We start from the raw sequence: 14,108 nt of genomic DNA on the forward strand, positions 1-14,108 counted from the left end.
TCACTTCTAGTCTGTTTGACCTAAAGCAGCCAAGATCTCTGACCCTAGATGGGGTTGGAGAGGGATCCCTCAACATCCATCTGTAGAGAACCTCCTGGGGAAATCCCAGAAGCCATGGGAGGTGGGGGTCTTTACACTTAAGTGGAGTCAGATCATCTGTCCAGGGGAGGGGTGGCAGGGGCGGCGACTTCTGGGACGATGGGTGGGGGCGGGCCGCCTGGGTCCCCGCCCACTGCTCCGCCCCCAGGATCAGGGACTTTTCTCTGCTGTGGCTGCGGGACTGCGGCAGCGGCTGGCGATTGGAGCCTGATCGGAGCCGGTGGACCGGCAGGCAAGACCGGGACTGGGGGTGGGAGAGCGCTGGGCTCGGACCCGCCAAGGCCGAGGGACAGAGGCGGGGTCCTGGCTGACCGTTTCCCTCACCCAGGATGAGGCTGCAGCTCCTGGTGGCTGCGCTCTGCGCGGGGATCCTGGCAGGGGCTCCCCGAGTGTGGGCCCAGCACAGGGAGAGAGGTGGGTACGGCAGGGAAGGACCCCATCCAGGGCACTGCACCCTGCCACCCGCGGCTCCACTCGACCTTCATCCTGGATCCCGCCTCCCACCCTCCTCAACTCATGCATTTCTCCTAACTCTCCCTGGACTCCCCAAACCCTCCGCGACCCACACTGCGTCTCCCAAACTGCATCCAGTTGTGCGTGGGTCCCCTACCCTATGTCACTCCGCGCTGGTCCCCAGACGCCAACCTCAGTCCCAGATCCACACCCGCTCCGGCGACTCTCCCTCCCCACTAGTCCTCCGCGGGAGAGTCCGCTCCGGGCCCCACCTCTGCTGCCTCCACCGCTCCCAGGCCCAAGCCAGCCTGGGCTGGTTTGCACAGTGGATGAGGCCAACTCCCCCTCCCCAGCCCCAGGGGACCACAGTGAGGGTAGAGGGTGGGTGGGCCCCAAGAAAAAATCGTGATCGCTCTTCCCTGCCCCAGTGAGCTGCACGCGCCTTTACGCCGCTGACATCGTGTTCCTACTCGATGGCTCCTCGTCCATTGGCCGAAGCAACTTCCGCGAAGTGAGGGGTTTCCTTGAGGGGCTGGTGCTGCCCTTCTCTGGGGCAGCCGGTGCACAGGGTGTGCGCTTCGCTGCCGTGCAGTACAGCGATGACCCACGGTGAGTGGTTCCCCACAGCTGGACCCACCAGGACCCCACCCCCAGAAAGAAGCAGAGAGCCCCCAAACCCCTAGGTCAGGCTTTAGGGAACCCAGAGGACCCCCCCTCCCACCAGCCAGGACATCTTCTTAAGACAGAAGCAGGGATCTCCTAGGTACAGCCCTCACATCTGAGACCCCTCCTGAATAGTGCCTTGCCAAAGATAGGAGCTGTGTTTTCTGATCTAGAGATGGAGAGGCCTAGAAGGGGACCCAGTGGCTTGAGATGCCCTGTGCCTGCTGGACTCTCCATGTTCTAGCCTCCTGATACCTTCAGCCTCTCTCACTCAGCAGAGGGCCTCCCTGTCTGGCCAGTGTCCACCTGCTTATAACTGGGCCCTTCCTCCTACCATTATTTAATTAACCAGACATCCTGGTACCTGAGCCTGGGAGCCCCAAGGGGTCCAGGCCTGCCCAGGCCCAGCCATAGGTGCGACACAGTTGGGTACCTAAGGAGTTTATTAGCTTGGGAGCTTCAGAGATGGAAGGTAGGAATCGCAGAACCAAGTGGACCCTCAAGGGGGCCTGATACAACCCTCATTCTAGAGGCCTCGTAGAGGCCAGGACCGGAAAAAGTCCTTGCTCCTAGCCTGCTGCCACCCCCCTCCCCACAGGACAGAATTTGGCCTGGATGTGCTTGGCTCAGGAGGTGATGTGATCCGTGCCATCCGAGAGCTCAGCTACAAGGGAGGCAACACGCGCACAGGAGCTGCAATTCTCCACGTGGCTGACCGTGTCTTTCTGCCCCAGCTGGCCCGACCTGGTGTTCCCAAGGTGATCTCTCACCCTACCATGCCTTCCAAGGTGACCCCAAGTAAGTGTCTGAGGCAGTCCTGACTTGACCCTGCACCTGCCCCAGGTCTGCATCCTCATCACAGATGGGAAGTCCCAGGACCTGGTGGACACAGCTGCCCAGAGGCTGAAGGCACAGGGAGTCAAGCTGTTTGCTGTGGGTGAGTACCAAGCTGGGGTGACAGGTCAGCTGGGGCAGGGATGAGTCAGAGGGCATGTGGTCAGCTGAGCCCTGATTGGGCATCACCTCAGGGATCAAGAATGCCGACCCTGAGGAGCTGAAGCGAATCGCCTCGCAGCCGACCAGCGATTTCTTCTTCTTCGTCAACGACTTCAACATCTTGAGGACGTTACTGCCTCTTGTTTCCCGGAGGGTGTGCACAACTGCAGGTGGCGTGCCTGTGGCCCTGCCCTGTGAGTTCCTGCCCACCCTGTGTGCCCTGACCTGGACCCTGACCCGAACCCCAACCTGGGAGTGCTGATTCCATCCCATGTGCTCCTGACCCTTGAGCCCAGTGCTGTACCATAAGTGCTGACCCCTGATCCTCTTGCCTGGTTGCCTGACTGCCCCTTTCCCAGCTGATGACTCAACCTCTGGTCCACAAGACCTGGTGCTGTCTGAGCCAGGCAGTCAATCCTTGAGAGTACAGTGGACAGCGGCCAGTGGCCCTGTGACTGGCTACAAGGTCCAGTACACGCCACTGACGGGGCTGGGACAGCCACTGTCGAGTGAACGGCAGGAGGTAAGGATGTCAGCAGTGGTAGGTGGAGGGCTGGGGACTTAGCTGGCCAAGATGAAGTGACCTCTGACCCTGGGCAGGTGAGCATCCCAGCGGGTGAGACCAGCGTGAGGCTGCAGGGTCTCCGGCCACTGACTGAGTACCAAGTGACGGTGGTTGCCCTCTACGCCAACAACATTGGGGAGGCCGTGAGCGGGACAGCTCGGACAAGTGAGCAGTTCTGCTAACCTCTGACCCTGCTCACCTAACCACCCATCCCAGTAACCCCTCCCCACTCTGGACTTACTAATCCCTGGTGGGACCTTCCCCTAGCTGCTCTGGAGGGACCGGAGCTGACCATCCAGAACACCACAGCCCACAGCCTCCTGGTGGCCTGGCGGAGTGTGCCAGGTGCCACTGGCTACCGCGTGACATGGCGGGTCTTCAGTGGTGAGTGAGAGGTGTGGGCTGAAGGAAGTCCCTGCACCTCAGACAGGACTGTAGGGTGCTGAGTCTGCAAGACCCACTGACCCCTCTGTGCCCCCTGTGCAGGTGGGGCCACGCAGCAGCAGGAGCTGGGCCCTGGGCAGGGCTCAGTGTTGCTGCGTGACCTGGAGCCTGGCACAGACTATGAGGTGACTGTGAGCACCCTGCTTGGCCGGAGCGTGGGGCCTGCCACCTCCCTGACTGCCCGCACCGGTGAGAGGGCTGGGTGCTTTCTTCAGGCTGGGTGGGCAGGCTGGCAGGGCACAGAGGCCACTGACCTCCCATGTGCCCTGGGCAGACACTTCAGTTGAGCAGACCCTGCGTCCCATCATCCTGGGCCCCACATCCATCCTTCTTTCCTGGAACTTGGTGCCTGAGGCCCGTGGCTACCGGCTGGAGTGGCGGCGTGAGAGTGGTCCGTGTGTGGGGGGGGTGGGCAGGCTGGGTCTGGACCTGGCCTCAGCTGGCCTGACCCTGTCATCTTGCAGGCTTGGAGGTGCCACAGAAGGTGGTGCTGCCCTCTGATGTGACCCGCTACCAGTTGGATGGGCTGCAGCCAGGCACTGAGTATCGCCTCACACTCTACACGCTGCTAGAGGGCCGCGAGGTGGCCACGCCTGCAACCGTGGTCCCCCCTGGTGAGGGCTCTGTGGGCCCTGCCAAGTGAGAGGGGTAGGTACAGGGGCCCCAGGCTGCCTCTCAGGCTGTGCTGTCCAACAGGGCCAGAGCTGCCCGTGGGCCCTGTGACAGACCTACAGGCCACCAAGCTGCCTGGGCAGCGGGTGCGAGTGTCCTGGAGCCCAGTTCCCAGCGCCACCGAGTATCGGATCACCGTGCGCAGCATCCAGGGTGAGGGGGACGCAGCCAGACCCGTACACACACTAAAGTTCCAGCCTTTCCAACCATTCCAGCCTTTCCAGCCCTTCTCCACTCCGGGGTCTCTACAGCCTCCTCCTCTCTCCTTGTCCATCCACCTCCCAAGATGGCACTGAACCAGACCCTGTCACAGGGTCTGTCTGCTCCCTGCCCTGACCCTGCCTGTCTCTTCATCTGGATCTGTCTCCACTCCCTGCCCCACCTCCCTGGCCATGGCTTTCACCCTTCTCCACAACCACAAGCTCAACCCCCGCCCTTCTATAACCTTAGCTGTGACCACTGTTCTCCCATGTCCCCATCCAATACTGACTCCACCTCACTGTCTGTCGATGACATGTTAACTCATGTCGCTGTCCGCTGACTTCTGACATCCTACATCTTATGTCCTTCTCCACTGACTCCTGTCATTATGTGTCCCCATTCATCACTGGCCCATTATCCTGTGTCGCTGTCCATCACTGACTCCTTTTACCCCTTGTCCTTATCTCTCACACCTTTCCGTCCCATGTCCCATCCCTCACTGACCCTTTTCTTTTTTTTTTGTTTTACCATCTTTATTGGGGTTTAATTGCTTTACAATGGTGCGTTAGTTTCTGCTTTATAACAAAGTGAATCAGCTATACATATACATATGTCCCCATATCTCCTCCCTCTTGCGTCTCCCTCCCTCCCACCCCCCCATCCCACCCCTCTAGGTGGTCACAAAGCACCGAGCTGATCTCCCTGTGCTATACAGCTGCTTCCCACTAGCTATCTATTTTATGTTTGGTACTGTATATATGTCCATGCCACTCTCTCACTTTGTCCCAGCTTACCCTTCCCCCTCCTCGTGTCCTTAAGTCCATTCTCTATGTCTGCGTCTTTATTTCTGTCCTGCCCCCACTGATCCTTTTCATCTTGTATCTCTGTCCATCACTGAGCACCTTCATCCCACATTCCCATCTCTCACTGACCCCTGCCTGCCTATCCTGCCTTCTCCCTTAGGGATCGAGCGGAGCCTGGTGCTTCCCGGGAGTCAGACAGCTTTTGACTTGGATGACATCCGGGCTGGGCTGAGCTACACAGTGTGGGTGTCAGCTCGAGTAGGCACCCGAGAGGGTGGTGCCAGCGTCCTCACTGTTCGCCGGGGTGAGCACTGCAGGAGGGCTGTGGGGGACAGCTGCCTGACTCACTCTGGTCCTGGTTTTGATCCCTGACCTCTATCTTTAATCCCCAGAGCCAGAGACCACACTTGCCATCCCAGGGCTGCAGGTAGTGGCGTCAGACGCAACGCGAGTGAGGGTGGCCTGGGGACCTGTGCCTGGAGCCAGTGGATTTCGGGTTAGCTGGAGGACAGACAATGGTCAGTGTGGGATGTGTGGGAGGGTTGCTGAGGGGAATGATCAGGGTATGGGGGACCAAGGGGCAGGCAGGAGCCATGCCAACATTTCTCTCTGACGTTAGGTCTGGAGTCCAGCCAGACATTGCCCTCAGAGTCTACTGCCACAGATATCATGGGGCTGAGACCTGGAACCTCCTACCAGGTGGCTGTGTCGGCATTGCGAGGGAGAGAGGAGGGCCCACCTGCGATCACCGTGGCTCGAACTGGTCAGGGCCTGACCCAGCCCCTTGGCTCTCTCTCTCCAGTGGCCCTTCAGACCCTCATGCCTTCCCTTTCAGACCCTTGCTTCTCCACAGAACTCCAGTCTCCCCCTTTAGATCCCCACTGCCTCCTCCCTCAGAGGCCCTGCTTCCCCCTTCAGTCTCCCTTGCCTCCTTTTAAGCCCCTGCCTTCTTCAGATTCCTCTGCCTGTCCCCTAACACCCCGCTCTTCTTGCCCTCAGATTTCCACCACCTCATCTCTCAGACCCCATTGCCTTTTCTGCCGGACTTGACCATCCTCTTAGACTTACACTTTTCTTCTTTGTCAGACCCCCTCACTGCCTCCTAGTGCCTCCGTCGGAACCCTATTACCTTCTCTGTCAGACCCTCTGGTCTCCCAGATTCCTGTCACCTGCCACCTCAGATTTCTACTATCCCCTCTGTCAGAACCCCCACTCCTTCCCCATCTGACCCATTCACTGCATCCGCTATCAAATCCTTGCCTCCCTTTAGACTCCCATTGCCTTCCTCTATTAGATGTCCCCCCAACCCCTCCCCCATCAGACCCTCCACTGCCTCTCCCCAGCAGACCCACTGGGCCCAATGAAGACAGTCCATGTGACTCAAGTCAGCAGCTCATCTGTCACCATCACCTGGAACAGGGTTCCTGGTGCCACAGGATACAGGGTCTCCTGGCACTCAGGCCACGGTGGGCACCAGAGGTTTGGGAAGGGACCAGAGGTTTTGGAGGTTGTCGGGGGCAGGTCTGGGTGGAATGGGAGCAGGGGTTTCTTCGGGGTCCAGGTGGGACATTGGGGGCAGGGTCTGGCTAGTCCTAGAGCTACCTTCATCCTCCTAGGCCCAGAGAAATCCCAGTTGGTTTCTGGGGAGGCCACAGTGGCTGAGCTGGATGGGCTGAAGCCAGATACCGAGTACACAGTGCATGTGTGGGCCCGTGTGGCTGGTACGGATGGGACCCCTGCCTCTGTGGTTGTAAGGACTGGTAAGTGGACCCTGGCCATCTGCCAACCACATCTCATTGGCTACCCTGTTCTGCTGCGTATTCCTGACTGCTCCAGCTGCCCGCTCCATCACAGCTCTTCTCATGACTTCTCTCCCCACACTGACGTACCCCACATTGACTAGGAGTCCACCCACAGTGACCTCCTGGCTGCTCCACACTGCCCACTCTGAGGCACTGATCTTTTCCCACTCAGGAGTTGCGTACACTGACCTGTCCACAGTAACCTCATACTGACCTTCAGATAGACCTCCTTGCGTTGAACATGCCTGTTCTGCCACCTTGTTCTCTGCCCTGTTCTCTGCCAGTGGCCCCTGATCCTTTTCCCTGTGTCTTCCCCCAGACCCTCAGCCCGTGGGCAGTGTCTCGAAGCTGCAGATCCTCAATGCTTCCAGTGATGTTCTGCGGGTCACCTGGGTGGGGGTCACTGGAGCCACAGCTTACAGACTGGCCTGGGGCCGGAGCGAGGGTATGGTCCCCTGACCCTGCCCTTGCCCTTCCTGGCTGGGATTGGCCCCTTTGGTCAGCCACCCCTATCCCTGACCGTTGCCCTATGCTCGCCTGACCAGGTGGCCCCACGAGACAGGAGGTGCTCCCAGGAAACACGGACTCCGCAGAGATACGGGGCCTCGAAGGCGGAGTCAGCTACTCAGTGAGAGTGACTGCACTTGTGGGGGACCGTGAGGGCGCACCTGTCTCCATTGTCGTCACCACGCGTAGGCAGAGCTCGGGCTGGCGCGAGCCTTGGATTGGTGCCCTGGACGGTTTGGGGGCGGGGTTTGTTCTCAGGAATGGAAAAGGGTCCAGGGATTGGTAGTGAACCTGTGGGGGCGGGGTCTTCGGGGGAGGCGGATGTAGCCTGGAATAGGCAGTGGGGCCTGCTGGGGGCGGTGCGTGTTCCAGGGTCGGTCTGGGATTGGCACAGAGATCAGTGGGGGGCGGAGCCTCCCTGATTCTTGTGCTTTCTCTCTAGCACCTGAGGAGGCTGCACCAGCCCTGGAGACGCTTCGTGTAGTGCAGCGAGGGGAGCACTCGCTGAGGCTGCGCTGGCAGCCAGTGCCCGGGGCACGCGGCTTCCGCCTGCGTTGGCGACCTGAGGGTGAGAGGTGCTCCCGGTAGGGAGGTTAGGGACCAATGGGGCGGGGTTGGGGGTGGGGTCGGTGAAATCAGTGAGAGTGGGCAGGGTCTGTCAGTGGGGGTCTGCGGGATTGCTGAAGGTACCTGGTATCAGTCACCTAGGTGCGTGGGATCAATGAGGGTCAGTCGGGCAGGGTCAGCGAGAATGAGGAGATCAGTCAGGAGGGTGGACCCCATCAGCAGGATCAGTCAGTGAGGCTGGCGGGGTCATTGTCAGTAAGGTACGTGGGGGGTCAGTGAGGTGGGCGTGTCCATTAATGCCGGGTCTGTAGCATCCTCCTACGTGCCCCTGCCCCCCTCTCATGCCTGCCCCAGGTGGCCAGGAACAGTCCCGGGTCCTGGGGCCGGAACTCAGCAGCTACGAACTGGACGGGCTGGAACCAGCGACCCACTACCGTATATGGCTGAGTGTCTTGGGGACAGCTGGAGAAGGGCCCCCCTCAGAAGTAACTGCATACACTGGTGTGCTCTTACCCCTACCGATGACCCACCCTGATTTCCTGTACCCCATGACCCTGAGTGACTCCTCCTGTAGCCCCCCCTACCATTCCTGACCCGGGGTGATCCCAGCATGACCTCTGGTGACACTTCCTTCACTAAGATGAATCTGCCCCAAGATCTCCTTAGATCTCTCTCTTCTGGGTTCTCGGGACACATACTCGGATCCCTAGTCCTTGATTCCTCTTTCAGAGTCACCTCGTGTCCCAAGCACTGAACTGCGTGTTGTAGACACCTCAGTCGACTCAGTGACCCTGGCCTGGACCCCGGTGTCTGGGGTATCCAGCTACATCCTATCCTGGCAGCCACTCAGAGGCCCTGGCCAAGGTGACGGGGAGGCCAGTGTTCGGGTGGGCTGGCAGTGGGGGCTCCATGGAGGGCCTCCTGTTTAACTGAGCTCTGTCCTCTGCAGAATTGCCTGGGGCCTCACAGACACTTCCGGGGATCTCAAGCTCCCAGCGGGTGACAGGGCTAGAGCCTGGCATCTCCTACATATTCTCCCTGACACCTGTCCAGGAGGGTGTACAGGGTCCTGAGGCCTCGGTCACACAGACCCCAGGTATGGTGGGCCCAGTGGGAGGGGCCCAAGAGAGTAGCTAGATGGGCTGACTGCTTCAGTAACTCAGCCCCCTTCCTGCAGTGTGTCCCCATGGCCTGATGGACGTGGTGTTCCTGCTGCATACCACTCGAGACAATGCTCATCGCGCAGAGGCTGTGAAGCGAGCCCTGGAGCATCTGGTGTCTGCACTTGGGCCTCTTGGGCCACAGGCCATCCAGGTTTGGCCCCAGAGGCAGCCAGACTCCTACCTGTCCCTGCCCACCCCTGGTCCCACCATTTCCCTGTCCCACCACTGGTCCAGGCTTTCTCCCTGCCCTTCCCCAGGCTCCAGATCACCTCACTTGCTGGGGCTCTGTATCCTACCATCACTGCTGACCCCCTAATAGATCAGGTTTAGTTACACATCTTGGGCTCTGTGTCTCCCACCAGGCTCTGTGTCCCCTGTCCCTGCTGTGTCATCCTCCCCAGGCTCTGTGGTCTCCCCACCCTAGGTTGGCCTCCTGTCCTACAGTCACCGGCCCTCCCCACTGTTCTCGCTGAACAGCTCCCATGACCTTGGTGTTATCCGGCAGAAGATCCGCAACATCCCCTACACAGACCCAAGTGGGAACAACCTGGGTAAGGACTACAGTGGACATGGATTCTTGGGGCTTTCCCATTGGGAGCTTGGTGCCCCTGGGTTCTGACATGACCTTTCTCCCAGGCACAGCTGTGGTTACAGCTCACAGATACCTGTTGGCACCAGATGCCCCTGGACGACGCCGGCATGTGCCGGGGGTGATGGTTCTACTGGTGGATGAGCCCTTGAGAGGTGACCTCTTCAGCTCTATCCGTGAGGCCCAGGCTGCTGGTAAGGAGCAGGGCTGGTGGGAATGGGGCCTGGGAATAGGGTTGGCCCCAGAAGGGTCGTCATGCAAGCTGATGGACCCCTTCTTAGGGCTCAAAGTGATGATGCTGGGCCTGGCAGGAGCTGACCCAGAACAGCTGCGTCGCTTGGTGCCGGGCATGGACTCTGCCCAGACCTTCTTCGCCGTGGATGATGGTCCAAGCTTGGACCAGGCAGTCGGTAGTCTGGCAACAGCCCTGTGTCAGACGGCTTTGACCACCCAGGTTTGGAAGGGGCCTCTGGGGGACTAGGTGGTGAAAAACAGCGGGTCTGGGGGCTCTTGGTAGAACGGCTGACCTCAAGGAGACCTTGTGTCCACAGCTACAGCCAGAGCCTTGCTCGGTGCATTGTCCAAAGGTAAGTGTCCAGGGTTGAGAGGATGGGTGAGGGCCACTCTTGGAACTTGCCACTCTGACCGTCGCCCAACACATCTTTCCCCAGGGCCAGAAGGGGGAACCTGGAGAGATGGTGAGTGGCTCTGGTGGGGGGTAGAGAATGGGCTGGGGGCTCAGTGGGTCAGGGGGAGGTCAGCAGCACAGGGCTCACCAATCATCCTTCCTAGGGGCTGAAAGGACAAGCCGGGCCTCCTGGCCCCCCCGGCCTCCCGGTGAGTGCCTCCCCATACCTGTCCTCTGTCCCCTGACCGGCGTACTGCCTCCTCACCTGCTCTCTCCTCTCAGGGCAGGATGGGTGTTCCTGGCCCCCAGGGACCTCCTGGAAGTACCATTGTGAAGGGTGAGAGGGTGAGTGGAGAGACCATTGAGGTTCCCCTAAGACAATCCTCGAAGCTTCTTCAGGGTTTTTACAAGAGGGGATGAAAAAACAGAGTTAGAAACACAGAGTATTCCTAGAAGCCTAAGTGGACATTATCAACCACAGCAGAGATTTTGGGGAAGGATCTGAATTAGGGGGGACCAATGGGGTTTTGAGATCCCCTGGAGAGCCTGGGTGGAAGTTCCAAGTCCAAGAGGCAGGGAAGGCCCTGGCCTTATCACTGCCCTTGTGCCTGGGGTTCGGCTCCATTCAGCTCAGAGGGTACATACATCACTGCTGTACCCCCAACAACGCTCAGGGGCCTGTGGGGTGAGGGCTTCAGGTGAAGAATAGTCAGTCGGGGCTCCTCCAGCGAACCAGGGGCACTGAGGGAGGGTCCCTTCCTGCCCTAACCTCTTTGCCTCCTTAGGGCTTCCCTGGGGCAGATGGGCCTCCAGGCAGCCCTGGCCGCCCTGGGACTCCTGGAACCCCCGGCCCGAAGGTGAGCAAGCCTTGCCCTCGCAGTTCACATGGTGGGACACTTTGCTTGAGCCGGTGGGGTGGTCTGACTGGTCTGACTCTGGCCTCCGTTTACAGGGCTCCCCAGGGTGGCCCAGTCCTCGTGGAGAACCAGTAAGTTGCTCTGCCCCACAGTGTCTTCCCAGAGCCCTTCCTGCAGGGTGGGGAGCTGGGGTGGTGGAGCGGGGTTGGCTTGTAGAGGACCACCCTGAAATGTGCTGAGACCAAGCATCACCCTTTGCTCTGTTTTGTCCTCAGGGAGAGCGAGGGCCTCGAGGCCCAAAGGGGGAGCCGGTAGGTGAAGGAGGGAGGGGAGGGAACCAAGCCGGGATGTCCCAGGGAGGAACAGGGTTGCCCCAGGACAGACACTGTGTGGGGCCTAAAGCATGATGAGGAATAGCTGGGGACCTCTAGGGGCTTCTCCTACCTCAAGGCTCCCATACCCTGAATCCTTCTTGCTGTTCTCTGTCCTGCAGGGAGAGCCTGGACGAGTCATTGGAGGCGAGAGCCCAGGGCTTCCTGGGCAGAAAGGGGACCCTGGACCTCCAGTAAGTTCTAGAGTATGGTGGGGGTGGGTAGTGATGTGTGATGGGGGAACCAATGGGGTGGGTCTATGGGGTTGTACTTTATATTTTGTCTCTTCCATCAGGGTCCCCCTGGATCTCGTGGCCCATTGGGAGACCCAGGACCCCGTGGTCCCCCAGGATTTTCTGGAACAGCTGTGAAGGTGAGGGCATGACCGCCATGTGGTCTCATCATCTCCATGTGATCCAGTGACCTGGTGACCTCATTCAAACCCACACAACCCCTGCTGGTGACTCTGAGCTCATGTGACCTCTTGACCACCCCCACCCATGACTCCTCAGTTCCTCCATGAACTTTATAATCCAGTTTGACCCCAAGACTCTCATTCCTCCTGGTATCTTGGGGTGTGGAGGTGTAGTCCAGGGTCATGTGTCATGATCTCTCTTCTAGGGTGAGAAAGGTGATCGTGGGGAGCGGGTAAGTGAGGGGCAAGTTATGCTGGGGGTGGCTTGGAGTCTGATTCCCCCCGGCCATCCTCTGACCTGCTGTTCTTTCCCAGGGCCCCCCTGGACCAGGTGATGGCAGCGTTGCTTTAGGGGAGCCTGGGCTGCCGGTGAGGGAGCCTTGAGGCTCTGCTGGGGACCCTTTGGGCCATGCTCTGGGGTGTGGATAGAGGAGCTGGGGGCTCTGCTGGGGCAGTGGGTGGGTGCTGGACCTCAGTTTGGGGCTCACATTTTTACTCACTTCCTCCTAGGGTCTTCCTGGAAGCCGTGGACCCCAAGGCTCAGTTGGCCCCCCTGGAGAAAAAGGAGAAAAGGTGGGAGACCTGACCTTTTGGTGTCCCAGTTCTGGGGTGAGGCCTCTGGGTGCTGGGAGCAGGGTCTTCTACCCACCTGTTTCTCCTTCAGGGTGACTGTGAATATGGAGCCCCAGGCCTCCCAGGACAACCTGGGACCCCGGGTGAGCCGGTGAGTGTGGAGGCCAGGGATTCTGAGCGTGGTGGGCATAGCTCCAGCCCCCACCCTCAGCCATCAACCCTCTACTCCATCCTTATTCCCAAACCGAAATCTCTGAACCCCTTTCAGGGCCTACAGGGACTTCCTGGAGACACTGGCCCCAAAGTAAGTACCATTTTGTGAGGGGTCAAGTATGAGAGGTGACACACTGGGACCCCTATAGGATCAGGGGAGGCAGGAGGATCAGGAGATAAGGGTTCTCCCCAGGTCAGAGGCTGTGATTTCAGAGACAGATGATTGGAGTTTGAGACATTTTGTCTGGGGTTCGACAGTAAAGGCCCCTCTCCTATCTCTCTCCCCTCAGGGTGACCGAGGACTAACAGGGGCCATGGGTGAGACTGGAGAAAAGGTAAGTGCATCCTGGGGGGCTCTCAGGGCCCCGGAGGATCTGGGGCCAGACTCAGCTCTGACCCACTCTGCTCCATCAGGGTGAACGTGGATCCCCTGGCCCAGCGGGACCACAGGTGAGCCCACTGACTCCACTGCCAGTGCCAGCAGACCTTGGTTCCATACCCCTCCTGGTTCTGACTTCTTGCCCTTGATCTCCACTGCCCCTGGCCCTCCACCCCTCCTCACATGACTCCTAATCTCTGCTGATGCAGGCTCTAACCCTCAACTCCAGGGACCCGCTTTTAGCTTTCTGACCCTGCTGAACTGACCTTGACTTCCACTGACCTGGTCTCTGTCTTCCTGCTGAGTTTGACCCCTGCTGACCTAAATCCTGATCTTCTGTGACCCCATCCTGAACCTCTAGCCCTTATCTGCCATAATCCCTCTGCCCCCACCCACCTGGGTCAACATTTCTTCTCCTCTTCCCCAGGGTCCACCAGGAGTTGCTGGACGTCCTGGACCTGAGGGTCCTGAAGTAAGTATGTGACTGTGGGATCAGGAGTAGGGCTTTCATGTGTTCCTCCCCATCCTGGGCTCATGCTTTCTCCATGTGCAGGGGCCACCAGGACCCACTGGCCGCCGAGGAGAGAAGGTGGGTCATGGGCTGGGAGTCAAGTGCCCCCAATACCAGGGACTGTGGCAGGTGGGATACTGGGGCCTTGAGTTCCTAGGTGGGTCCCTGACCCATCCCTGTCCCTATCCTTTCTCTACAGGGGGAGCCTGGTCGCCCTGGGGACCCCGCAGTGGTGAGTGAAGGAAGGGTGTGTTTCCGATCACCGCACAGGCCCTTGAGCAGTGTGACCCGCCTGGAAACCAGCGTTCCAGGCTGTGACCCCATAACCTTGGGACCCTGGACTGGCTCAGAGCTCTGTGACTCTAATGCTGTAACACGCCTTCCAACTCCTGGCTGTGATCCTGTGACCCCATGACCACCATACAGGTCGTGAGCCCTGTGTAACCCCTGCCCTGCTCCCAGCAGGTGTCCCTGTGACCTCTGGGTAGAGACTTCTGATTCTATATAACCCCAACTCCAATCAAGGCTGTAGTAGTGTGATCCCTAGGCAGGGCCAAGCCGTGTCTGTCCTGTTTGTTTTCAGGGACCTGGGGGTGCTGGAGCTAAAGGAGAGAAGGTAAGTCTGGTAAGAGTGAAG

General features: G+C 59.4%; 1 protein-coding gene across 3 annotated transcripts in view; it reads left to right on the plus strand.

Moving 5' to 3' along the window:
• The first annotated feature begins 363 nt into the window (after nt 1-363).
• COL7A1 (collagen type VII alpha 1 chain) overlaps nt 364-14,108 on the plus strand; it is a 31,723-nt gene continuing 17,978 nt past the window's right edge. For 2 of the 3 annotated variants that reach the window (XM_081247287.1, XM_081247289.1), the window contains exons 1-47: nt 364-513; nt 981-1,161; nt 1,814-1,973; nt 2,059-2,152; nt 2,244-2,405; nt 2,571-2,734; nt 2,812-2,941; nt 3,044-3,160; nt 3,263-3,409; nt 3,495-3,611; nt 3,685-3,834; nt 3,917-4,045; nt 5,057-5,200; nt 5,289-5,414; nt 5,516-5,659; nt 6,240-6,362; nt 6,513-6,656; nt 7,018-7,143; nt 7,244-7,390; nt 7,648-7,773; nt 8,127-8,273; nt 8,502-8,636; nt 8,722-8,868; nt 8,950-9,086; nt 9,360-9,486; nt 9,572-9,718; nt 9,806-9,978; nt 10,076-10,111; nt 10,196-10,222; nt 10,317-10,361; nt 10,435-10,497; nt 10,938-11,009; nt 11,105-11,140; nt 11,285-11,320; nt 11,503-11,574; nt 11,676-11,753; nt 12,002-12,028; nt 12,111-12,164; nt 12,306-12,368; nt 12,460-12,519; nt 12,637-12,672; nt 12,872-12,916; nt 12,996-13,031; nt 13,388-13,432; nt 13,514-13,549; nt 13,671-13,703; nt 14,055-14,087. In XM_081247287.1, coding sequence (XP_081103413.1) covers nt 429-513; nt 981-1,161; nt 1,814-1,973; nt 2,059-2,152; nt 2,244-2,405; nt 2,571-2,734; nt 2,812-2,941; nt 3,044-3,160; nt 3,263-3,409; nt 3,495-3,611; nt 3,685-3,834; nt 3,917-4,045; nt 5,057-5,200; nt 5,289-5,414; nt 5,516-5,659; nt 6,240-6,362; nt 6,513-6,656; nt 7,018-7,143; nt 7,244-7,390; nt 7,648-7,773; nt 8,127-8,273; nt 8,502-8,636; nt 8,722-8,868; nt 8,950-9,086; nt 9,360-9,486; nt 9,572-9,718; nt 9,806-9,978; nt 10,076-10,111; nt 10,196-10,222; nt 10,317-10,361; nt 10,435-10,497; nt 10,938-11,009; nt 11,105-11,140; nt 11,285-11,320; nt 11,503-11,574; nt 11,676-11,753; nt 12,002-12,028; nt 12,111-12,164; nt 12,306-12,368; nt 12,460-12,519; nt 12,637-12,672; nt 12,872-12,916; nt 12,996-13,031; nt 13,388-13,432; nt 13,514-13,549; nt 13,671-13,703; nt 14,055-14,087 — 4,662 coding nt within the window. In that variant the 5' untranslated portion in view covers nt 364-428. The remainder of the gene's footprint in view (nt 514-980; nt 1,162-1,813; nt 1,974-2,058; nt 2,153-2,243; nt 2,406-2,570; nt 2,735-2,811; nt 2,942-3,043; nt 3,161-3,262; nt 3,410-3,494; nt 3,612-3,684; nt 3,835-3,916; nt 4,046-5,056; nt 5,201-5,288; nt 5,415-5,515; nt 5,660-6,239; nt 6,363-6,512; nt 6,657-7,017; nt 7,144-7,243; nt 7,391-7,647; nt 7,774-8,126; nt 8,274-8,501; nt 8,637-8,721; nt 8,869-8,949; nt 9,087-9,359; nt 9,487-9,571; nt 9,719-9,805; nt 9,979-10,075; nt 10,112-10,195; nt 10,223-10,316; nt 10,362-10,434; nt 10,498-10,937; nt 11,010-11,104; nt 11,141-11,284; nt 11,321-11,502; nt 11,575-11,675; nt 11,754-12,001; nt 12,029-12,110; nt 12,165-12,305; nt 12,369-12,459; nt 12,520-12,636; nt 12,673-12,871; nt 12,917-12,995; nt 13,032-13,387; nt 13,433-13,513; nt 13,550-13,670; nt 13,704-14,054; nt 14,088-14,108) is intronic. The other variant, XM_081247288.1, reaches the window with a different exon arrangement.

This window comes from Mesoplodon bidens (genome assembly GCF_964165515.1).
Source record: "Mesoplodon bidens genome assembly, chromosome: 10".
In the NCBI taxonomy this organism is placed as follows: domain Eukaryota; kingdom Metazoa; phylum Chordata; class Mammalia; order Artiodactyla; family Ziphiidae; genus Mesoplodon; species Mesoplodon bidens.